The 24,001-nt window shown below is 39.3% G+C and overlaps 1 protein-coding gene and 1 long non-coding RNA gene across 3 annotated transcripts in view; both read left to right on the top strand.

Moving 5' to 3' along the window:
- The first annotated feature begins 795 nt into the window (after positions 1 to 795).
- camkk2 (calcium/calmodulin-dependent protein kinase kinase 2) lies at positions 796 to 19,475 on the top strand. 2 transcript variants are annotated; one of them, XM_008324784.3, is made up of 18 exons: positions 796 to 1,136; positions 4,967 to 5,264; positions 5,965 to 6,306; positions 9,153 to 9,200; positions 10,071 to 10,124; positions 11,814 to 11,865; positions 12,024 to 12,157; positions 12,373 to 12,409; positions 12,829 to 12,850; positions 12,963 to 13,051; positions 14,276 to 14,475; positions 14,562 to 14,615; positions 14,702 to 14,775; positions 14,873 to 14,960; positions 16,155 to 16,286; positions 16,805 to 16,908; positions 17,068 to 17,121; positions 18,859 to 19,475. In XM_008324784.3, the coding sequence occupies exons 2-18, from the start codon at positions 5,034 to 5,036 to the stop codon at positions 18,929 to 18,931; spliced, it is 1,788 nt and encodes a 595-aa protein (XP_008323006.1). In that variant the 5' UTR covers positions 796 to 1,136; positions 4,967 to 5,033; the 3' UTR covers positions 18,932 to 19,475. The 2 variants fall into 2 exon arrangements, with proteins under 2 accessions (XP_008323006.1, XP_008323008.1); XM_008324786.3 differs by lacking the exon at positions 17,068 to 17,121.
- Positions 19,476 to 20,478: 1,003 nt separating this feature from the next.
- Positions 20,479 to 24,001, top strand: part of LOC103389394 (uncharacterized) — a 10,243-nt gene continuing 6,720 nt past the window's right edge. Inside the window, exons 1-3 of the long non-coding RNA XR_522596.3 lie at positions 20,479 to 23,155; positions 23,735 to 23,780; positions 23,859 to 23,908. This is a non-coding gene — a long non-coding RNA (uncharacterized LOC103389394). The remainder of the gene's footprint in view (positions 23,156 to 23,734; positions 23,781 to 23,858; positions 23,909 to 24,001) is intronic.

The raw sequence follows: 24,001 nt of genomic DNA, 5'->3' as shown, positions 1-24,001 counted from the left end.
TGGTGTTTACAAATATTTTGTGGTAATGTTTTGCACTAAATAGTTTTTTGCCAGTTTCAAAGTGTGCTTTAAGAAGGGAATTACGGGCCATTTTCCCCTGCAAATTCATTGTTGTTGTACAATGCTAAAATCATCTCTCTCTATCTTCTCACTCTCACTGTACTCCAGATACACAAAGGTAATTTCACTACAATCCCAACTCATCAGGTTTGTTCTTTGAAGAAGGTAAGGTTTTAATCTATTCAGTTCTATATTTTCACTGTGTGCCTCAGGTCTCCACGTTGTTCTTAGCACACGTTTTGCCTTGGTCTAAAATGTGTACTAAGGACAATGCTCTTGTGGGGCAGTGGTGGCTTAACGGTTAAGGAAGTGGACTTGGGTCAGGAAGGCCACTGAACTTGTGCAGAGTCCACCAGCTGCCAAGTTACCACTGAGGTGCTCTGATCATGGCACCGTCCCCACACACTGCTCCCCCTTAAAGCTGCCCACTGTTCACTTTGGTGATGGGTTAAAGCAGAGGTCACATTTGGTTGTTGCAGTGGTGTGCTGTGTCACAATGACAAGGAGTTCACTTCCCTTCCATGTTTCTTCAGTGTTGTTCTTTTTAACATTTAAAGTTTTAATATAAGATTAAAGATTGCCCATGTTTTAAAGTTTAATTGGGGAATTGACCGTTTAAGGTGAGCTGGTCAAATGGGTCATGTTTGATTGTTTCTGTATTAATCGTATTTAGTGTCAGTAATTTGTTTTGAGGAATAAAACACTTGCAACTCTTTAATGTTCCACAAGGGGGTGCCAGACAGCTTACAATGCCTGAGACAAAACGGGGGTTTTTGTTTGATTTTAAGGTCGTGAGATCTGAAAATAGAAGAAAAGCGGGCTTACACTTGAGTTGTGGGTGTTGTGCCTTTAATGTCCACACATGGTGTGTTTGGTCAACACTTCCTCCAGTGTAAGCCACGGGACCTGTGCTGCTGTTGGATTGTTCTGTCTCAGTCTCTAATCAGTCTGTTACTGTCTCCGCTCTTCACACTGTCTTTAGCCTTTAGCTGTAGCAACACGGACGCCTTCCATCCGCAGCCGAAAAAAGGGAAAGGACCTCATAACGGAAACCTGCTGGTCAAATAAACATACAGGTATGCTGTTTTATCTACTTGTGTTGTATGTAGAATGTGACCGAGGGTTGTTTTAGTTTTATCGGCTGTAGTGTGTCAGCCTCCACTAGCATCACTTGACAACATCTGTATGTTGATAGATGGAGCAGCTGCTAACGTTGTAGCTAAGCCTCTTGGCTTTAAGTTGACATGGGGGAAACCCTATAGAACTGTTGTTGGTGCATTTATTTATCTAGCAGAAATTTGGGAAATACTCGGTTGTAGGAATGTGCTGGTTTTATTGAATGTTGTTAAATATTTAGTCAACCATAAAAAGTAATGTTTAAGTAATGCGTAAAACGCCTTGTTTTAGTCAGTCATAAAGTGAAACGATGTTCAAATTCTTAATTGAAAACCATTATTTAATTTATTCATTATTTATTCAAATGTCAAATTCAATTTTCTTATTTTTTAAACTGGTTTCGTAGTTAAGAAATCCAGGAAAATTGGCACAGTTTCATCACTGATTTCATCAACAAAAAAGGGTCTTGTCACGTTTACCTCAAGGTCACATCCTCTTTTGTTTTCAACCACAGTTTTTATTGTCGGGGAAGTGAAGCAACCAATTGTTAAATTTTGGCATGTGGTGATTTTTAATTCCTTTATGTGATGGATAATCCTTAGTAAAGTATCTCGGTTGTTTAGAAATGTTAATGATTGATTATACATTAATGTTCTATATATATATCTATGGCAACCCCAGAAAAAAGGGACATAGCCGAAAGGAATAGAAGAAATTGTATATCTATATATACATACTATACATACAGGTGTTCCTATATATGTTTATATATATATATATAGATGTATATGTGTATATCTATATACACATATAGATGTATTTGTAAGTATGTATATAAATACATATCTTTATATGTAAATATGTACAGTATATATATTATAGCAGTGGTTCTCAAACTGTGGTATGCGTACCACCAGTGGTACTCAGGGAAAATATTGTCAACAATATCAATATATCATTTTCACGTTTGCATTTTCAATTAAATAAATCCGAAACATACAATGCACAATTAATACAACATTTAAACATAAACATCTTTATAAACATTTATAAACATCTCTCCTGTGTGGTGGAAGCTAACAGGGAAGGCCTATACTGCTATATTCTAATGTAAACATGTACATCATGTCTATACAGTATTTTTAAATATATATATGTGCATATACGTATATGTATATCTAATAGGTTTATATACATATATACAGTATATGTGTATAATATACAGTGTTTTGTCCATTTGTTTTCCTTCAGACAACTAATCAATCTAGATAAACTGATAGCCTGTAACCTGGCAGTTTACTTGTGTGAAGGACACTCATCCTTACTTTTCCAGCAGCTTATCTGCTGTCCAGCTCTGCAAATCACTGACAGAGTTACCCTGTTGATCTGTTAATGAAACTGGGGATCTTCCCCAGCTCCAGATGGCCATGTGTAGTACTTGCATGTCTGCAGGACGCTGCATGTGTCATTATTAATGTTCCTATATGGCTCGTACTGTGGCGAGCTCTGATAAGTCCTCCTGCCCTCCCTGCTGCCCTGGCATTGAAGATCAGGTCATTATCGTAAGAGGCGTGGTATGGCATCTGTTGTTTCAGCAGACACTGCCTGTTCTACGCAGAGCTAATGTGTTTACCAGGGGTCACGAAAACATTGACCGAAATCGTAGATTTTTTTCATTGCTAAGTTGTGATTATTCGTAGCAACGGTGTTTATCGTTATTGTGTTCAACTTGTGTATGTCATTCTGACTTGATAGATAGTTGACATAACTAACAGGTTTTTATATATCGTTAAAAATCAGAGTGTATAAGTATTTTGAAAGGGCAGAAGTGAACTGACAGAAAAATAGAATTACAAAGAAAAGCTGATCATCCCAAAATGCTGATTTTTTTTCTTTTATCGGTGTTTATTCTTCATTAACAAGATGGTCAGAAAGCTTAAAAGTAGGGATGTCTGATATTAACATTTTACCAATATCCGATATTGTCCAAACACACAAGGTTCAAATTCCGGTATCATCTGATACCGATGCAGGCCTGGTAATATGTATTTATTTATCTGTACAAACCACTGTATGAGTATGAGATTAATTAAATTAGCTGCAATGCTGCCATCTAGTTACTTTCACTTCAATATACAGCCCTATATATATATATATATATATATATATATCCCTAAAACTGTTTTTAGGGCACACATGATTAGGCGAAACCCAGGCATTGAGTTACTGGGTTTTCATTATTGGAGGAGAAACCGATAAGAATTCGTACAGATATTACATAATATGCTAATATTGGGCAGATAATAAGAGTCGGCTGATATTATTGGACATTCGTACTTAACAAAAAACCCCAAATAATCAGACTCAGCAGTTAATGATAACGGGGTGGACCCCTTTGTTATTCAAGGATTTTAAATGTACATTGTCCACAAAAGGAGCAGCAACTGAAAAGGCTCAGCCATCCCTTTGTTTTCCTAATAATATTCAGAGATAAGTTACTCTGTATTTTTACAGAGGAGGAGATTTTAACAGTCATAAAATATTAACAAAGTTAACCTATGTCAGTCCTTACCTTTAAAAGTTGGTACATTCATGTTCGACTGTCGTGACTGTGCCCCAACAGTCTTCGTTAAAGCTGGTGAGACCTCTGGAGAGGCAGGTTGTTTGTTCACGTCATTCCTTTTAATTAATGCACACAAGTGCAGTTAATAAGGAAAAGTTCAGCCTTGAGTGGACTGACTTAAGAGTCTGTGATTTCCTGTGCTTTTGATGTTAGTTATGCAACACGTTTAATTATTAAATGGAGTGACTCTTACGAAGCTGTTTTTGCATAATTTCAAGTGGACCACTTCCATCCTCATGATCACTCAGCTTATTATCTGCCTATTATCTGGAGGAGGAAGGATGGAGAGGAGGAGAGAAAGACGGACCCCTGGAGACATTTCCTTGATTTTCTTTTCATGCTTTTGACAGGATTGTGTTGGTGACAGTCTGTGGGAGCTGAGTAAATCTCACCGACGCAGGAATACAAAGGGAGGTGCTAATAAAAACACAAGACAGTAAGAGCTTAAACCAAGTTCAGAGTAAGGACCGTGTGTGGGAAGAGACACCTACTATGATATATATAGTGATGTACAATAGAACTGCAGTATGGAAGGAGCCTTGTGCTAAGGGTACCTGTCTTGTTCCACTTATACATCCCTGACACTTGACACTGACAGATTTCAGAGACCACCTTGTTCATTTTAATCCAGTTTTTATAGAGCTAAAAAAAGATTTCCTTGAAACAAAGAGTCGTCTTGTATTCCAGTTTTAGAAACCATGACCATGAGATACCATACTGAATACGTTTTGGCATTTTTTTCAATACATTGATATTGTCCTCATCAGTCTACAGTCCTGAACGTGCATCTAGTCTCAACAATGGGCTCTGTCAGTTGGTCATTGCAGTCTAACTTAACGCATGTCGGGCGTTAAGATGTTATTTTATGCACCAGGTGCTGGAGTGGAAAAAAACGTTTGACTATTTTGACTGTGAATTAGAGCAACAATAAGTGGATGGAGAACATGATAATAACATTCAGTCTATATGTGTTTTACCCTGTTCAGTGTCCCTTATATTTAAATTTGTACAACAATCAATACTGTTTATCCATACATTTTTTTAATCAGTTTAATATGTATCTCTCTTCTTTTTACCTTCCATCCATCTGTTGAATAGACATTGTGTGTTATGCTGCCCATGCAGTTAATAACTTTAATTTAAAAAAAGTCTGATTCCATGTCCTAGGAACCCTTCTCCTCCTGAGTTCCTTTTCTAATGGAGCATCGGTCATCGATCTTCCTGAGAAAGCACCATGTTCCCGTGCCACGCAGCTCCCTGGCCTTCTGCTGAGCCCGCGGCCTCTTGTGGCAGTCATGCTCCATCAGCACAGTCCTCACAGCCCCTACCTGACCTGCTGTGCAGCTGCCCTGCTCCACCTTTAACCACCCACGCCCAAACCCCTTCTCCAGACCCGATGGAGTCCCTCATTGTGATTACTGACTATGAATCCAGCAGAGCACCTGGGGAGGCTGGAGAAGAAGAGGTAAGTAGGAATGTCGATTGTCTTCAGTAATGTTACAATGTTGTTATTGTGGTTCCATGGTGTGGCGGTTAGCACACCTGCCTTGCTAGCAGAGAGTCCTGAGTTTAATTCCCAGGAACCGTATATCCAAATGGCAGCCTATGACTTCACGACAACCATGTACTTCACGGTGCCTCCCCTGGCAGCCTGTGTCGGTTGTAAAGACTCACACTGTAAATTCCCCCCATTGTGGGATAAATAAGGGATGTTTGAAATGTGCAGATTCTTTTTGTTTTTCTGAAGCAGTTCTCTAAATTAAAAATATTCAAGATAAAAACAGACAATGTTTGTGCTGTCACATTAAGGCCTACTTTGTCGGGTAATTTGCAATTTGAATTCTGTGATTATAATTCTAATCAGAACATGATGAATGGTTGAGAAGTTGTGACCTTTTGACCTCAGAGTTAAGGACAAGCTGGAAACGGGACAAGCAGCGCCCCAAAATTTGACTAATATAGTTTTGAAATTAATTATTTATTATGAGTTTCTGACCTGTCATATGAGCTACAATGTTATTGCACTGCACTGTTGCAATAAAACATGCACATTTTAGGGCTGTGACTTTTTCTTCTTCTCAGTGCATTTGGTTTGGTATCTGCAGAAGCAGTGTGAGCTGATGGGAGGTTTGCACAATTACAACAACACTGTCTGTACTCCTCAGGTAGAAGAAATGGACAGCTCTGAGATTCCAGATCCAGCGTCTGCTGCGGTAGGATCCTTCTCAACTCCATCCTGTGACCTGCTGTCCCACACGGTGGGCCGGCCCGAAGCTCTGCAGCCCGAGAGCCAGGAACAGAGGGGAAGATTGAATCTGTCAGACAGGAAGCTGTCTCTGCAGGAACGCTCACCAAGTGCGACGTCTCCCTGGAACTCTCCAGGACTTAATGGCCGCTATATTTACCCATCGTTACCGTACTCACCCATTACCTCGCCTCACTCCTCTCCTCGTCTGCCCCGACGCCCCACTGTGGAGTCTCACAGAGTTTCAATCACAGACCTCCAGGTATCAATAAGAATTACAAACTACTACATTACATTATGTCATTTCTTATGTCTTATTATGATCCCATGCACATTATTTATGACAGAGTATTTGGGCCACATTTACAATAAAGGGTAAATAAAATTACGACTTGTATATTTATGAGAATAAAGTCAAAACATAACGAGAATAAAGTGGAAATGCTATGGGGGGAAAAAAGGTGTAAAAATTTATGAGAAAAAAAACGTTAATTTATGTTAATGATTTCATAATTTTACAAACTGTTATTTGCCAAGGTAAACAGCATTTCTTAGACATTTGATTATAAATAGTTTCCCTCAGCCACAGAAGAATGTGTGGGATGGCGAATTTGGACTGATATTACGACTATTCTCATAAATATACGACTTCTTACTCACAAAATCACAAAATTCAGTCTTGTAAAAGTTTGAATTTTTTGAATTATTTTCTCTAAAGGTTTTGTATTCTTCAGTCTTGTAAAAGTTTTTGAATTATTTTCTCTAAAGGTTTTGACTTTATTCTTATAAATTGAGGCCATTAATCTTGTGATATTATTTTTTAAAATTCTCCTTGTGCATATTAGCAATTACTAATATTTACTCTCTTAAAGTGATTAAAGTTCTTTAATAGGTTCTAATATGAGGTTTAATCCAGTGTAATGATCAAAGTAATTGTGTAATTATTGGCTGCACCTGAATTATTTCAGGTGACTCACACACTTGCACACATTCTCTTGGGATTTACCTGAAACATTACACATGAGCACACAGACTAACTAGTGCCAGGAGCAGCCTGTGGTAGATTCACTCCTAAATATTTATCATCCTAATGACTGCATTAAACTTTTTGCCTGAAGTTCTGCAGCACGCTGGTAAAAACTCAGGATTGTGGATGTGAAGGTAAGATTCCAGAGTTCAACTGTAGGTTAGATCTCAAATATCCACCGACCCGTAGACCTGCACTGTAGATCCTGTAGATACTGGTGATGAGAAATCTCTGTTGCACAATTTGAACAGAACCATGTTCTTATCCAGGCTCCTCCGCCTACTGTGTTGGAGTGTGGACAGTACATCAGTGTTACTGCCAGAAATTAGGTAACTGAGAAAAGTGGAATAGATGTTTTATTTTTAGTGCATTATGTCACCTGAAATTAATTATTTGAAGTGACATATTAAAATCCCAGTCTTAACATATGGCATAATCTAGCATTTTAGTGTCATTTTTCATTCTACTCATAAGACGTTGCATGTTCACTAACATAGAGAAGCAAGCAGAAAAGTTCAGACTTGGGCTGATGCTCTAATGTAGTAGTTGCAAGAATTACATTTCTTTCTGTCGTCTGAAGCTCTACATTTTGATCCACTGGAATTCACTAGGCATCAAAAGAAGATCCAATCTATCCATTTTAAACACATCTAACGCTGTAGAATCGGCTCAGTTTGTTCCTAACACATTCAAGATAAACGTTTTCACTAAAATCGGCTCAGTTTGTTCCTAACACATTCAAGATAAACGTTTTCACCAGAGACAGGAGTTACGTTATTAACTGCCATCCTGAGCTTCCTGTCCAGATCAAGTACCTGACATGGTGGTGTTAGATTAAATGAGATTAGAGTTAGGGTTAAATCAGATAAGGTTAGATTTTTATTAGGTTTCATTAAATTAGGCAAGGTGAGATCAGGCTGTAAATGTAGATGGATGTGTCTGTCTTTGTCTGTAGCTCATCACCTGTGAAGAATTTCTTTGTGATCACCTCAGAACTGTGACTAAATGAAATTTGTCAAGGTTGAAAACTGCTCTGAATTGAATGGAACAAACATGTGACTGCAGAAGGATTTTATTAAGAACAGGAACAAGAACAGTGGCTGGATCTTTGTTGAACAACAAGAAACAAAAAAATCAGTACTCAATATTCTATCCAAAAATAACCAACAGGCTGAAGTAAGCCAGTGGTCTCTGTATAGGCAGGTTAGCTAGGATCACCAACGTTACCATATTGTATATTTAATTAAAGAGCAATATTGCCTCAGTCCAGTATAACAAAGAATATTCTTCCACGGTGACCTGAAAACCTGGAAGCTGGAGCAGCCTGGTGTGTGATCATTTAGTAAGGACTCTGTAAACTGGGAGAGACACTTATTCAGCTGCCGGGGCTGAAAATACTGAGGTGAAAATAGGAGGTTAGGAGCCAGACAGACAGGCAGATAGACAGACAAGCAGACAGACAGAAAGACAGGCAGATAGACAGGCAGGCAGACAAGCATTGTCTTCATCTGTGCTGACACTGTACATGAAGCAGTAGAGTCAACATCCAGAGTGACAGATGTCAACAGCTAATAATAATGTTGTATTAAAGTGCTGATCAATCAGGGATAAATGTCTTTGTGTAACCTTAAGTCGCACGTCCCTCCAAGTCATTTCATTTGGCCCGGTGGACTAATTGACTAATGATAACTATGTTGCTGGAGGGTGTATTTTAACCATGAACTACAACTACCACAGTGCATTTCAATTTGTGACCCGCAAAGTGTCGGCTTCCCACTGGACTAGACTGCAGCATTGACATATTTGACTTTAATAGAAGAGGGAGAGAAACGTCAAGATTTTATCCCAAAATACTTAAGATAAAATTGATTCTTAAGGAAGGAAACTTCACAAAAGACGGGAAAGTGAATCTAGGTGTGCTTCAAGGAGAAAAACCGCTATGTCTTTGTGTTACAAGACAGTCAGCGAAGAAAGAGTACAACAGTCGCCAGCATTTTGACATGAAAGTGTTCCAATTATTCTGAAAAAGGTCTCTCTCGCTCCCTTTCTCTCTCTGTCTCTCGCTCTCATTTTTCTTCAAGGACTGTGTGCAGCTCAACCAGTATAAGCTGAAAGACGAGATTGGAAAGGTACCATGAGAGATCAGTCACTGATTTCTCTTCTTTTTTTTTAATGACTCTTTCCGCCCACTGCATGTCTGTCAGGCAGTGCACATCACCAAGGCAGTAACAGCTTCTGATTTCCTCTCTCTCTCTCTCACCCTATCTTTCTCTTTCTCGGCTGTCCTCGTTTCCCAAACTCTGTGTAAACTAGCGTGGCCATGGGAGAGTTGGAAGATGGATGAGAGGTTGTTATAAATAGCACTCTCTGAGGGTTGTGCAAAGCTGAGTGGATACAAGTGTGTGTGTGTGAGAGAGTGAAAGCGAACAAGCTAGTAGGAGTGTGTGGTTGTAGGTTTAGATTGTGACATTAATAAGACAGATTCTTCACATCTTTTGTTTCTGCTAGTTTTCTCTGTAGCCTTAAATGAGGTTCCTGTTCTCACGTCATCCCCAGAACCAAACAAAAGTCCACTCTCCTGCTGGATGTGATTGCACTTTGTTGCTTTGCATGAATTTCTGCACACGGTTCGTGGACTGGGCCTGGTCATCTTCCTGAAATTTCCTTTGTCTGAAGGCACAGCAGCATGTTAAAACAAACCAGATTCCTTAATTAGGCAAAATCAAATATGGAAGAGGGAGAGAGGGGGGGGGGGGGAGTAATTTGAATTTCTCTGTTCTCTTTGAAACAGCTGCTACTCTTACAGCGTTCACTCTGAGCCCACGCATGTCCGTCAACTGTATGTTTGTGTGTTACTCACTCTCTGTGCATGTGTTTACATTTACCACACGCCTTAGCTTAGCACAAAGTGTTATATGCTATCATTTTATGTACAAAATCAAATGACAGGTGCTCAATTATCACCTTTTCCCCCCATTTCTCTTCTCCTCCTATACCAGGGCTCATACGGAGTTGTCAAGCTGGCTTACAATGAGGACGACAACACATACTATGTGAGTTCTGTTCACAAACACTAGTGCAGATGTGTAACACTTCACTGCAACTTCACACACACGGAGTGTGTTTTTATTGACAACTTTACATGGACATATCTCCCCAGCCCTTCAGCCTAACATTGACTATGGACAGATATATGACTAATCTTAATCCTTTCCCAAATCAAAAATACCCACAAACTCACTGTGGACCTGCAAGATATCAGCACAATGACCAGGTGTCCTGTAGCAAAAGTCTGTCCCCACAGATATATTTATACCAGTATTAAACACACTCACACTGGTTTTTATACATTTGGGCCACCCCACATAGATGTATCCCTATTCCTAGTCCATTTACGCTAACCTTGACTTAAGCAAATATATGACTAATTGTAATCTTTTCATAACTCAGCCTAAACATAATTCCAACTCAAAATACCCTTGGACTCAGTATGGACCTGCAAAATATCCCCGCAATGACCAAGTGTCCCCACAACAAAAGTATTGTCAAAACACTGTGCCCAGAAGTATAGGTATACCAACCTTGATCAGCCCACATGATCCCAAACTCTAATATCCTCCCACTCAGTGCAGAGCTGTAAAAATGTCCCCACAAGTCCAACAACAGCATTTCCAGAACACTGCCCCCCTAAGTACCTCTATACAAGAACAATACACACACAGACACAGACGGTGGGGGGAAATGTCTGTGTCCGTGTCCTCTCGTCACGTTGATTTCATGTGAGTGTGTTCCCAGAAAATGTCTCTGCTCTGCTGCAATGACTAGTGTTGCAGGCACTGTTTGCTGTTCCTGCAGTTCTTATTAAAATGTCTGACTCTGACAGAGCACGCAGAGAAGGTTATGTTAATATTCCTACCAAAGTGGGAAATGTCACTTTCAATGACTGTAATATTCCCATAATAACATAGTGTTCCCTGGCAGTGGTGAGGATCACATCCTGATCCTGCAGTTGGTGACACGATTACTAACTTTACTAATGTAGTTTAACTTAGTTAGTTAGTTTAACTATCTTAGTTTATTATTAATAAATAAGGTACTAGTACACTACAAAAATACTGTGCTAAGCATTTAGTAAAGGATGTTGGAAAAGATTATCATCGCCCTCATTATTTGATGATTATATTTTGCATTTATTCAAACTGCTCATGTAAAAATAATTAACAGCATCTTAATTTTCCAAAAGTAAAATGGAAATCAAATGACTGAAATGAACTGTATTAGTTTTTAGAGACACTAAACAGCGTGCCGTTAAACTCCTGCCTCGTCTTATTCAGGCTGATGCAGCCAGTGGAATCTCAGGTTTTTACAGTTCATTTCACTTCATTAAATGTGACACTAGTTCTTCTTCCAATTTGATAGATAGTTGTATTGATAACTTCACAGACCGCAGATGGAAGAGTGGGACGACCAATTGTATTTGTCATTAAAAGTTATTTGGCTCTTTATTATTACAGTATATATCGGCTAATATAATTTTATGTTTTTGACACTTTATTTGCTCTTTGTTTGGGATAAAACATAAACAAGCCCAACATACAAGAGTTATATGCATTTATTTCATTTCTTCTCACATGGGAAGTCTGGCTTCCACACCCACAGTCACAGATCCACGCCAATTCAACTTCCCCCGTCAACTTTCTTTCCGTTGCTCCATCTAAACCATCTCACCCTCTCTCCTGTAGGCGATGAAGGTTTTGTCCAAGAAGAGGCTGATGAGGCAGGCGGGATTTCCGCGTAAGTCTGCAGCCAGGACCAGATGGTCCACACAGCAGAGAGCACAGTGTTTGATATTTCCACAGTGGCACAGGAACAAATCTGAAATGGGCCAAAACACACACGGCCATTCCTTTTCTTTTTCTTCTCTGGCTGATCCTCCTCTCCTCCATCATCAGGGAGACCTCCACCACGAGGAGCCAAAGCTGCTCCTGAGGGTCCTGCTCCGCCTAAAGGACCCCTGGAGCGAGTGTATCAGGAGATTGCCATCCTGAAAAAGCTGGACCATCCTAATGTGGTGAAGTTGGTAGAAGTACGTACAGTCACAGTAAAGAGTTTGTGTAAAAAACAAGTAATACTCCTCAAGGATAATATTAGATAGTATATTTGTATTCTTTAAATGTGATCAACATGTGTGTATAATGTTCCCTTTGTTTTGTACAATAATAATTAAACATAAATAAAAGTATTTTTTATGTACATCTGTGACCATAGCAGTAATTTCCGTTCTCCTTGATTTGGTTCCAGGTTCTGGATGACCCCAGTGAAGACCATCTGTACATGGGTATGTGCTCATTTGTTAGCCAGGCTTGAAACTATGCACACACACACACACACACACACACACACACACACACACACACACACATAGACCTAATGCATTCTCTGGTGCCTTGTCAATCTTAATCCATACCATTAATCTGGGCTAATAATACTCTAATCTCTCAAATTCAAATCCTAATCCAAACTTAATCTTAACCCTTAAAATATCCTGTCTCTCAACTGGAAAATGCCCAGAACAGCAAAATGATTATCCTTAAAAATGTCCCCACAAGTATAATTAGACCAGAACACATCCATACACACGACATGATTACAGTGACATGTAAAATTAAGTAATTAAATTACATGTTGTGTTTACCGCTCATGTAGCGTTAATTAAAAAGCTTTCATCATTGACTTCTCGTGTTGTTTCTGTTGCAGTGTTTGAGCTGGTGAAACAAGGGTGAGCTAATCCTCCTGAATTACTGTTGATTGTGGAGCTGGATTGGACTAAATCCAGTCATTTATGATGGCTAATGGTGAACACTTCATTGTCTCTGTATTCATGGGTTCAGGGCTGTGATGGAGGTGCCAACTGACAAAGCTTTCAGTGAGGACCAGGCACGCTTTTACTTCCAGGACCTGCTCAGGGGAATTGAATACCGTGAGTCTAAGCCTACTTTCATTCTCTGGCCTCTCAGCCTCGTACTGCAGGGGAGTACAGTAGAAGTAAAGGCAGGATCTGTGCTGTTTATCTGAGGGGCGCAGGCTGTTGGTTGGTCACCTGGCTGTGTTGTTTAGCTGCAATCTGTCAATCACCCTCTCTCTCTTTCTCTGTCTCTCTCTTTGTCTCTCTTTCACCCTCTCTCCCTCTCTTTCACTGTCTCTCTCTCTCTCTTTGTCTCTCTTTCACCCTCTCTCTCTCTCTCTCTCACTCACTCACATGAAAGGCCCACCCTAACCTCTTCCTGCTTCAGAGTCAGTCTAATTATACATTTACTTTTGAAATGAAATTTGTTTTAATATTTGTATAATATTTTGCACCATATTTGTATGATTCCCTTCTTTAATGTTAGCCTATAGGAAGCTAAACGGCTGGCAGAAATAATAGAACATTTGGATTTAAAATCCAAAGTTTGTTAAAGCTGATGGATTAAGGCGTTGAGAAAGATTGAAACTGATTTTTGAAAGTACTTGGAATTTATTTGAGGATACTTCAGTGAAGAAGTATGATCCCAGTGTAATAGGGTGTTATTGTCTCATCTAAAACAATACAAAACGAATGCACCTATGAAGGCTCAAGGATCATCTCAGACTGAAGCCATCTCAACCAATCACTCCCACCGTCTGTTTTGCTGCTCTTTGCTCTCAAGCAAACCACAAGCCTTACTTTGCCCCACCTATGTGACCCTTAGTTAGTTTCAGAAGCACAGCAGAAGAGTTTTTCACGTCAAGTGTCGCTCACAAGATTAGAATTGAGGGAGGCGATGATCACACAAAGCTCTACAGACGACAGTTTGTTTTTTAATTTAGTTTTATTCACGGCTGAAGGAAGCTTTGCTGCTGGGAAGTCATGGCACATTCAGTTTGGATAAAAATACACTTCAAACCAATTCCTCTGACACTGAGGCAGTGACTAGGTGGGTGTAATCCTTGTTGTTTATATCCATAACTGCTGTAATGTTTATTCCCCCTCCTGTTTAATTGGGTCAACAACCTCCCATTTGTTCCCAATTAAATATTAAAATCCTCTGGAGGTGAACGCGTTATTTTAAGATCTTTCCTCTTAGATCAGACATGTTGTTCAGGAACAACTCGTCCTTTTTCCACAGGCAGATTTGTTTTAAATAATTGGAGTAATTTTGCTCTATGTTGTCCCTTTTGTCAGTGCATTACCAGAGGATCATCCACAGAGACGTCAAACCCTCCAACCTGTTGGTGGGTGAAGACGGACACATTAAAATAGCTGACTTTGGCGTGAGTAACCAGTTTGAAGGAACCGATGCTCTCCTGACCAGCACGGTGGGAACGCCTGCCTTCCTTGCACCTGAAGCTCTCTCTGAAACCAGGAAGAACTTCTCTGGAAAGGTACCGAGCTACACTGCTGCCCTCTGGGGGTTGTTTTGTGTCCAAATCCTGTATGTGACAGTGTTTGTTTTTTTTTTGTCCCCCAGGCGTTGGACATTTGGGCCATGGGAGTGACGCTGTACTGCTTTGTCTTTGGAGTGGTACGTCTCTTTATGTGTGAAGGGTATCTCCTCATTGGAAATGTTGTTGTGTGCTGAAGACACAAACACATGTCTTTTGTTCACAGTGTCCATTTATGGACGAGCGCATCCTCAATCTACACCAGAAAATTAAAACACAGCCTGTGGTTTTACCTGAACAGTCAGTTCTGCTCCGTCGCTCTTTCATTCTTTTAAAAAGGAAAACCAACATATTAAATCAGATGTAAATATATTCAGGTTCTCCTCTTCTGTTACAGTGCTGATATATCAGATGATCTCAAAGATCTGCTGCTTAAAATGTTGGACAAGAATCCAGAGACAAGGATATCTGTCACACAGATTAAGGTAAACATGGTTGTCTAAATATTCATCACCTTTTCATTACTTCCTCTGCTTTACCTTTGAGTGAGTCACATCAGATGTCTTTATGTTAAAATTAATTAAAAAGGTATTAAAACATTACAGGGTGAGGAAAAAGGATGCGTTAATGTACATTAGTGGTATGTTGAAATACTGGGATTTTGTTGTGACATTTTTTTGTAGTCATTTTAGTCATTATTTGTATATTCTGATTATAATCTGTGCTCTATATGAATGTATGTGTATGCATATAGAGGGGTTGGACAATGAAACTGAAACACTGGCCAATTTAGTGTTGGAGGTTTCATGGCTAAATTTGACCAGCCTGGTGGCCAAACTTCATTGATTGCACATTGCACCAGTAAGAGCGGAGTGTGAAGGTTCAGTTAGCAGAGTAATAGCAAAGTTTTGCTTAAAATATTGCAATGCACACAACATTATGGGTGACATATCAGAGTTTAAAAGTGGACAAATTGCTGCTGCATCTGTGACCATGACAGCAAGTCTTTGTGATGTATCAAAAGCCATGGTATCCAGGGTAATGTCAGCATACCACCAAGAAGGACGGAGCACATCCAACAGGAGTACCTGTGGACACAGGAGGAAGCTGTCTGAAAGGGATGTCCGAGTGCTAACCACAGCTGCCCAACTCACTGCAGCATTAAATGTGCACCTCAACTCTCCTGTTCCCACCAAAACTGTCCGTCGGGAGCTCCACAGGGTCAATACAGATGGCCAGGCTGATATAGCCCAACCTTTGGTCACCAGGCGTTTCAGTTTCATTGTCCGACCCCTGTATGTGTACATGTATGCATGTATTTATGTATGTATATGTATGGATCTGTGTGTTTGTATGTATGTATTGTAACTTAAAGTGACCAGAAATACCATTCAGCAAAATAGCTGAAAATATAGCCAAAGGCTAGCCCAGAAATAGCTTATATAAAAGTTGCTGTCCTATAGATAAACAGAAGTGAGCACAGAAACTGCCTTAAGTTAGGTGGGTGAGTCAGGATAAACAAACTAAACTAGCTAAAAGTCTGAAGGCTAACCCCGAGGTTAACTGTGCTTCTTTTAGATTGGTTTTGTAACAAAAGTCATACAAGAACGGCATGTTCCTGTTCCTGTTCTTGTTGTTCCTCTTCTTCATCTCCTGGCTTTGCCTGCTGTTGTTTCCAGGTTCACCCCTGGGTGACCAGGCACGGAGCAGAGCCTCTGCCCCTAGAGGACGACAACTGCTGCATGCTCATCGAGGTGACGGAGGAGGAGGTGGAGAACTCAGTCAAACACATCCCCAGTCTGGCAACAGTGGTGGGAACCTTGTTTTGTTCCACAAGTTAACGTTATTGATTAACACCTGCCCTGATATTCAAGAGCAACAAACACTTTACTCTTTAAATTTAAAACTATTAGGCTTATTAATTATTGATACAACTATTTTATTAGTTTTTTTACGTGTTATTGAAACTCAATATATCTTAGAGATATCTTAAGATTTGTATTTGTCAAAGCTAATGAAATGTCTGCTTTGTTGTGCTGTTATTTGTTATTTCAAAGTCCCATTAACATCGCCAAAGACAGAGTTTTTCTGTGAAGCTGCTCACAGCCTGTGTTCGCTGTGGAAATGTCAGCTCTGCTGTTCTGTTGCTATTTATTGCCTCAGTGCAGCTGTGAGTGAATGTAATAGACAGAGAAATGCTCTCATTCCCAGCCTGTACAAGCTTCATGTCTACGTTTTTAATAACAGTCATTATCGCTAACTTTCAGTCAAACGTGACTTGGAAAGTTGAAGTTCACATTTGGTTGTTGACCTTCTTTATTTTTTTCAGATCCTGGTGAGGACCATGCTGAGGAAGCGATCGTTCGGGAACCCCTTTGACTGGGGGCGTAAGGAGGACCGCAGCAGTGTGGGCTCCTCAGGGCCAACCCTTGTGTAAGGAAGGATTGTTTTAATTAAGCAATACTCTCTACTATAGTTGCAAGCTAAAATAACAGAAACAAGTCATTTTAGCATTGTGCTGTCGAAAAGAGCTGCAAATATTTGACAAGTAAAGAAGGATAATATTTTTCTCCTCCTTCTCCTGCCCTGCAGGAAAGGCAGAGCAGGCAGGGTGCGACACTGCTTCATACACTGTAACCAAAGAAGGTAAAATACTGGAATAAGTGTGCCTGCTGCAGTCGCCATGTACTCAGATGAACTCTGCATGATGGAGGCAGATGTGTTTTTCACTTGGGCTTCAATGGCCAAGTCCAAGGCTGCACAAAACTCCAAAAGAGACTCTGAAAACACACAAGAGTCTGCTTCAATTGTATATGGATGTGGTTAGTGAAGAGTTGAATGGATTAGATTAGATTAGATTAGATTGGATTGATCTTTATTGATCCCACTCAGAGGAATTTCAGAGGTAAAAACACTACAATAAAACAGGAGATTAACTGCAAAGAGTAATAATACAAATACAAAAAATGCAAAAACAATACTTGTGCATTAAAATAAAAGTAAAATATACCAAATTACAAAAGCTTTAGAGAATGGTTGCAGATAAATAACATTGTTTGCAGCAGCTGCAACAGGCGACCACTTGGGCGGCGCCATCTTGTGAAAAAAAGTACACCTTAGTTGAACACCTAACTGTACACATGTACTAAACAGGTAACTAGTTGCAGACACAGTGATTAATTTTGCACAGCAGTGGCCCCAAACAGAGGGCCACATATAGAGGCACTCATTCACACTCAGATTCACACCTATGGTCAATTTAAGGTGAACAATTATTCCAAGTAAACGCCAGTAAACCAAAAGAACAGGTAAACGGTTTGTTAAATTTGAAAATGTGAAGTTCTGACCTTGGGATCCTTTCAAACTTAAACTTGAAATTAATATCTATTTGCTTCTTCCTCCTTCTTTTTGTCTTTGCCCCCAGGGGGGAGCTACAGCAGATCATCTGCCTCCATCTCACCCTCTCCCTGGCCTCCTCTGCTTTTACTCCATGTTTCTCCATGTGATTTTTTACAACCTGCACAAAAATCTCCTCTGAGGTCTTCTTCTTCTCCTCTTTCCTGTCAACTCCATCTCCACTATCCTTTCATCTCCATCATCTCCACCATGTCTCCTCAGCTCATGTCCAAACCATCTCCACTTCTCCTCTCTAACTTCATCTCCAAACTGCTCCACCTTAACTGTCCCTCTGATCCTGTCCATCCTGGTCACTCCCAGTGAAGATCTCAGCATCTTCATTTCCTCCACCTCCAGCTCCAGTTTTGTCTATTGGACAGAGACCATACATTATAGCATGTCTCACTACTGTCTGTTGAAACCTTCCCTTTCAACAACCCTCTTCTGTTTCATGTCACTGACACTGGTCTCCATCTATTCCAACTTGACTCCATCCATTACTTCACCTCTTTTGACCACTGTCCATTTCCCTGGATGGTTGACCCTACGTGTTTAAATGCAGTCCTGCGGTCCACAAGTGCAAAACTGAAAGTTATTTGTGGTCCTCTTGGTGGCGCCGGCGGCCCAAGTTTGGTCTGCGTCCCTATGGTTAAGAATCACTGCATCAGATTATACTGTATCAGTTAGATTGCTAATATACTAGCCTAATTTTGCTGCTTGCATTGATTCCATGTACTGCCTATTATATTCAAATCATACTTTACTCCAGTCTAAAGGTAAAGTATTTTTATGTCAATAATTATTTTTCCCTCCTCTCCTTGTGTTTGTTATTCCCTTAAATAAGGTCTGACAAACAGCTTGCAAAGCACCCACAATGCCGTCTGCTCTGACTTTATGTAACACTGAAGTGCTTGGTTTCAGCCCCTATAGAAGTGACAGCAGTCCTCTCTGACTATCACCGCTGCTTCTTGTCGCTGTGTTACTTAGGAAACAGGAGAGTGGAGACGGCATGAGGAGCATGGAGCTGCCGTATGTGGGAGAGGACGAGGTTCTTTCCTGATGCTCGGCTGAGGATAAGTCAGAAAAAAAAAAAAAAAAAACACACCACAGCATGAAGCCCCTTTACTCACAGATTTCCACGGGTGGTTGGTCGCACCTCCTTTTCTCTCACTTTCACTCTTAGGAGATGAAGCAGATGCAGAGAAAACGTGAGAGTTTAGGATGGAATGCACTTTGGCAACAACTGTAAAGGTTTTTTCCCCCTTTCTTCTGTGTGTTGGACTTCCTCTGAAGACAGAACTGTCCACAGTAGGATTCTACTACACTTTAAAGTCTGTCTCCAGCGCCTACTCACCTTAACTTATCTCCTCTCCTCCTGCATGCGTGGATAGTCTTAGCATGCTTTGGTCTCAGGCTTCAACTGTACAGTTTTGTGTTTTAGTGTAGTTTAGTCTTTAACTGTACATTAACTTGATGATATTTCAGGGAAACGTCAGGTGGGAGGAAGGGTTTTTGCAGAGTGGTGGAGGTCTCCTAGTGGACAGGTGTACAGACACATTCGAAGTGAATCAACAGGAGGGTTTTTCCTGAATAAAAAAAAAAAAGGGCAGTGATAAAATGTTTACTTCAGTGAATGCATGTTTACTTTTACCAATGCAACTCTATATAAGCTATTTATAATAGATGGGCACAATTTTTAATGCAACCGTTTGACCAACGGTTCTTTTACATTGAGAAGCTTTACAAACAGGTGTTATGTGTGAACAATGAAATGACCTTGTAATAGATCAGTGCTTTTAAACCCTGGGGTGGCATGGAATTCAAGAGGGGTCAAATGAAATGTCTAGTAATTGGTTTAAAAAAAACTGAAAAAAATATTAAGTTAAAACGCCACACACAACTTACTATATTCTTTGACCATTGTGAATATAAATTGTGTATGAATTTGTGATGTCAAGATTGGGGTCATGGGCCACCGAGGGTCGAAAACCTCTGGCCTAGATGGTCACCTGTGGTCAAAGGTAGTAGTTAATGTATTTGATTTATGTTGTATATAAAGTGTGACGTAGTGCAGCAGCAACACTCTTGAGGACTGAATGTATTGCTCTGTAATACTGTAGGTGGAAAATGTCAGTAAGATGTATGTGTTTTGGTGAGGAGCAGACAGTTTTTTCTTTTGTTCAGGTGTCAGACTGGTCTAGACCAGTGGTTTTCAGAACTTTTTTTACACTGCGTACCATCTCAGATAATAAATGTCTCTCTCTGTGCCTCCAGAACGATCAGCATAAAATACAGCAGCACAGACCCCTGCTGTTCAAATCAGGAATTTATTACTTCAAAGAATAAAAGATGATAAGACAGTTTAATAGTCCAACTGTCCAGTGAAGTAGCACTGCAGCTGGAGTTATATCAACAAATATATACACACATATATATATAGTATCAACAAATATATACACATATATATATATATATATATAAATACTTTGTATATATGTGTATATATGTATAAATTATACAATTATATGTATGTATATATAAATATACGTACATATATAAATGATCTATTAATATATATAAAAATATATGTATGCACACCTATATTGGTGTGCTTATGTATGTATATGTTCATAAATTTGTAAAATCATTCTCAGACACACACTAGCACATATTTGTGTTTTAAATACATAGATATGTATGTATGTATATATATTTCCTATCTATATGGAATGCATTAAAGCAGCACCACTGAGAGTGTGCCGTAGTTTGAGAACCACTGGTCTAGACAATGTATAGGGACAACTGCAATGATAAAAAATCAGTGTCAGAGTGGTTTGAATTCTGACTGTTAAGATAGTGTATGTCTTCAGCTGTCAAATGATGTTAAACACTGCCCCATAGTGGCTGAAGGTGGGAAGTATCCCATCCGGAGCAGCACATACAAATACATTGAGAGTTTGTCCCTGTAGAAAGTATGGTCTATTCCACGTTTTAACTAGGACAGTGAAGGCGTCACTGTCTATATTAAAGTAAAGTAGAAGCTGGATGTTACCCTCTCGCCCCCCCCCACCCTTGCCCATGACAAGACATCCCTGCAGTGGATGTTTGTGTGTGGAATATAAGGGACGCAGAACCTCAAGTTAAACTTGTGAATGTTCTCACGTGGTCTGTTTTATGTTACTGTTATTTAACGCACATGTTCAGGAAAAAAAAAAAAAGCGTACAATTTTGTAAATACTAGTTAGAGAAACAACAAACCTTTAAAACTATTTGTTTTTTGTTTTTTTTAAAGGCTAGAGCTGAGTTTAGTGAAGGAAGCATAGTTCTGCTGCAGACTATCTATGCACAACTGAGGCGTTTGAACCTGAACTGTTGTCATCGTCGATCGAAGGACTTGGCCACAAATATTTCTATTGAACCCAAAAGTACTTTATATGTACTTCTATGTTTTGTCATTTCAGAATATGAAGCAGTAGAAATAATATATTTCCATGTTAGTTTTTTCCCTCTTTGATAAAATAATCTCTCCCATCTTAGTGTCTCTTCGTCACGTAGAACATTGAAACGAAAGAGTTGGTTCCATTTAATGCTTCCACTCATTAATACCATCAGCACTTAAGTTGAAAAAGGGTCAATAGATTTTTTTTAAAAGCATCTACTTGCATGTCATTGATCTGTGTGAACATTCCTTTTTTATGACTTTGCACATGATGTGTCTTTTGTAAGATTTTCACCAACTGTGTGGAAGTGAAGTGTCTGTTTGAGTTGACGGAGTTTTTCTAAGTCACTTCTCACATTGTCCAGGCTGGGGATCAACAGCTAATCCTTTAAGATAATTTTGGTATTAACAGTCGAACAGTCCAGTCGTGATCTTATCCTTGTTGTGGAACATTGACCAAAATGATAAAGATTAAATTCTGTGTTATTATGATTTAGCAGAGGGTACAATCCTGTTATACATTCTAAATCATTCAGTGCAAAATTTGACCAATTTTGCCACCCTGCTGCAACATCAGAGAATTGTGTATTAATCCAGGATTAGGCAAATCTCTAATCCCAGGTACTATCAGGTTTTTTACCTCACAATATAAATCCCCGTCTCACACTTTTGATCATGTGACCCCATTTTACAACTCTGACTACCTGAGTCAGCTCTAGCTTTTATTTCAATGCCCCAGGTGAGATTATGGTACGGTGCCCTGCAAACCCACTCCACACAAAGCATTCGTAGATAGCAGCTCTATGACGACCTTAAAGGTTCAGTTATTGATGATTGATTTAAAACAGGATTTCTTAAAAAAGTGAAATAACAAAGGATTTTTCAGGCCAGATCCTACTGTTTGACAAATAAAAACAATACATTGTTGTGCAATATGGTGTAAAAAGAATACAGAAGAAGAACAGTTGATAAAAAAAGTAATTCCCAGAGACTGAAAATATGTATTTATTTATTTTTAAAATATCTGGGTTTTTTTTTTTCAGAATACAGATGAAAGTCTACGGGTTGAGGATTTAAACAATTACTTTTTATTTCTACGTTCATGCAGCTGAGTTCCCCTCCAACAGGTGGCGCCCTTGACTTTGACATGACGCGGCTTTTCATTTGCCAAGCTCAGGCCTTGAAGGCATCATGGTATAAATAATCATAAATTCAAATGTATTCCTTATTGTGAAACATCACCTCATTTAACCTCCATAAAATCAAAATCCTACAAACCTCACTTAGATGACGCTCAAACGTAATGTAAACAAACAAAAAGAAAAAAGGGCTTTTTTGCCTTGTTAATATTTCTGTCTGAGTGATGAAGGTCAGAGTACAGGGTCATCACAGTGCACAACAAGCTGAATCTGTGATAAATATTTTATAAGTACAATAGTTGGACTTGTCCAGTGCAGTCTATGTCAGGGAGACAGGGCTACTAAGTCAGTGTCTGCTTTAATTCTAATTGTTTCTAAAGTGTAATTGATCGTTTAAAGATTTTTATTTTCTTCTTGGGGCCGTTGTTCCCCTAGATGCATGCTGACATATTAGCACACACCACTGTATTGGTGAAAGCATGAAAGGTGCCAGTCGACAACTTTAGGTCTTTAATCAACTCCTCTCTATTTACTGTACCTTGTTATTCACTTGAATAAAATATTATTGCCTTTTTAATGAGTTTTGTGCTTGCAGTTGCAGATACAAACCGCTAGAGCGTGCTGTCCACCGCTAAATGTTTAAAAAGGACGGGAAACGTCAGAAATCACAGTAACAATACGACTACTGTACTGTGACTCCAGCCAGGTGACTATAATAGATGTGTAGTAATATGTACTGCACAGAAACTATTTCTGGCCAGTTTTAAGACTGTGTTTAGGTCGTATTTTCTCGATAAAAAGTACTTCCTTTTCCTAGTATTTTTACTTTTCTGTAAAATAAAAAAATACATTTTATAACAAAAATAGTTACTAATTAGTATTACAAAACAAAATGTCTATGCACAGGTGTTCTGAAATTTCTTAATCAATAATTAAGTTAAAAAATTTAAAGCCCATTATTTGATATATTTAAAAACGGAGCTAAGGAATCCCTGTTATATTGTTGTTAATTGAGTCATTGTTCAGCTATAGTTTATGTAATTTCCTTTTGGAACAATGAAAATAAATCAGATTTCTCACATAACAAGACTTAATTCGAAGTAATTCCATCATTGAACGTAATGTTAATTATTTACCCGACACTACACGCACCTGTGTGCGCAACAGTGATAGAAGACGTCAACAAGCAAGAAATTAAGATTTAAGATGAAAACATCGGCAACTGTTGTCGGGAACTAGGATGAAGTACTGACCTCTTGTGTTCATATTATGTCAACTCATACAGGAGGAAAGACGATTTAGCTGCAAGCCAACACCGTGAGGAACTGAAGGTTGGATCGGTCAGCAATCGTTCACATACACACCTACAGTCAATACAGAGTGATCCATTAACCTGTTCATTCTTACAGTCTGTGGGAGCAAACCAGAGGAATCGAACTGCTGAACTCCTTGCTGTAAGGTTAGTGAACCAACCACCCACCAACTGTGTGCCCCATCATATATTGGATACAATATTCCTATGTAAATCAATATATCATAATATATATATATA

Source organism: Cynoglossus semilaevis, chromosome 14 (genome assembly GCF_000523025.1).
Source record: "Cynoglossus semilaevis isolate Cse_v1.0 chromosome 14, Cse_v1.0, whole genome shotgun sequence".
In the NCBI taxonomy this organism is placed as follows: Eukaryota; Metazoa; Chordata; class Actinopteri; order Pleuronectiformes; family Cynoglossidae; genus Cynoglossus; species Cynoglossus semilaevis.
This window is presented reverse-complemented; position numbering and strand designations above follow the sequence as displayed.

What these genes read in the sequence shown, in the direction of transcription:
- camkk2 (XM_008324784.3), top strand. Translation starts at nt 5,034, where the DNA reads ATGTTCCCGTGCCACGCAGCTCCCTGGCCTTCTGCTGAGCCCGCGGCC. An exon ending in ATGTGGTGAAGTTGGTAGAA is followed by an intron (nt 12,158 to 12,372) that starts GTACGTACAGTC and finishes ATTTGGTTCCAG; the next exon opens with GTTCTGGATGACCCCAGTGA. An exon ending in TGAAGACCATCTGTACATGG is followed by an intron (nt 12,410 to 12,828) that starts GTATGTGCTCAT and finishes TTTCTGTTGCAG; the next exon opens with TGTTTGAGCTGGTGAAACAA.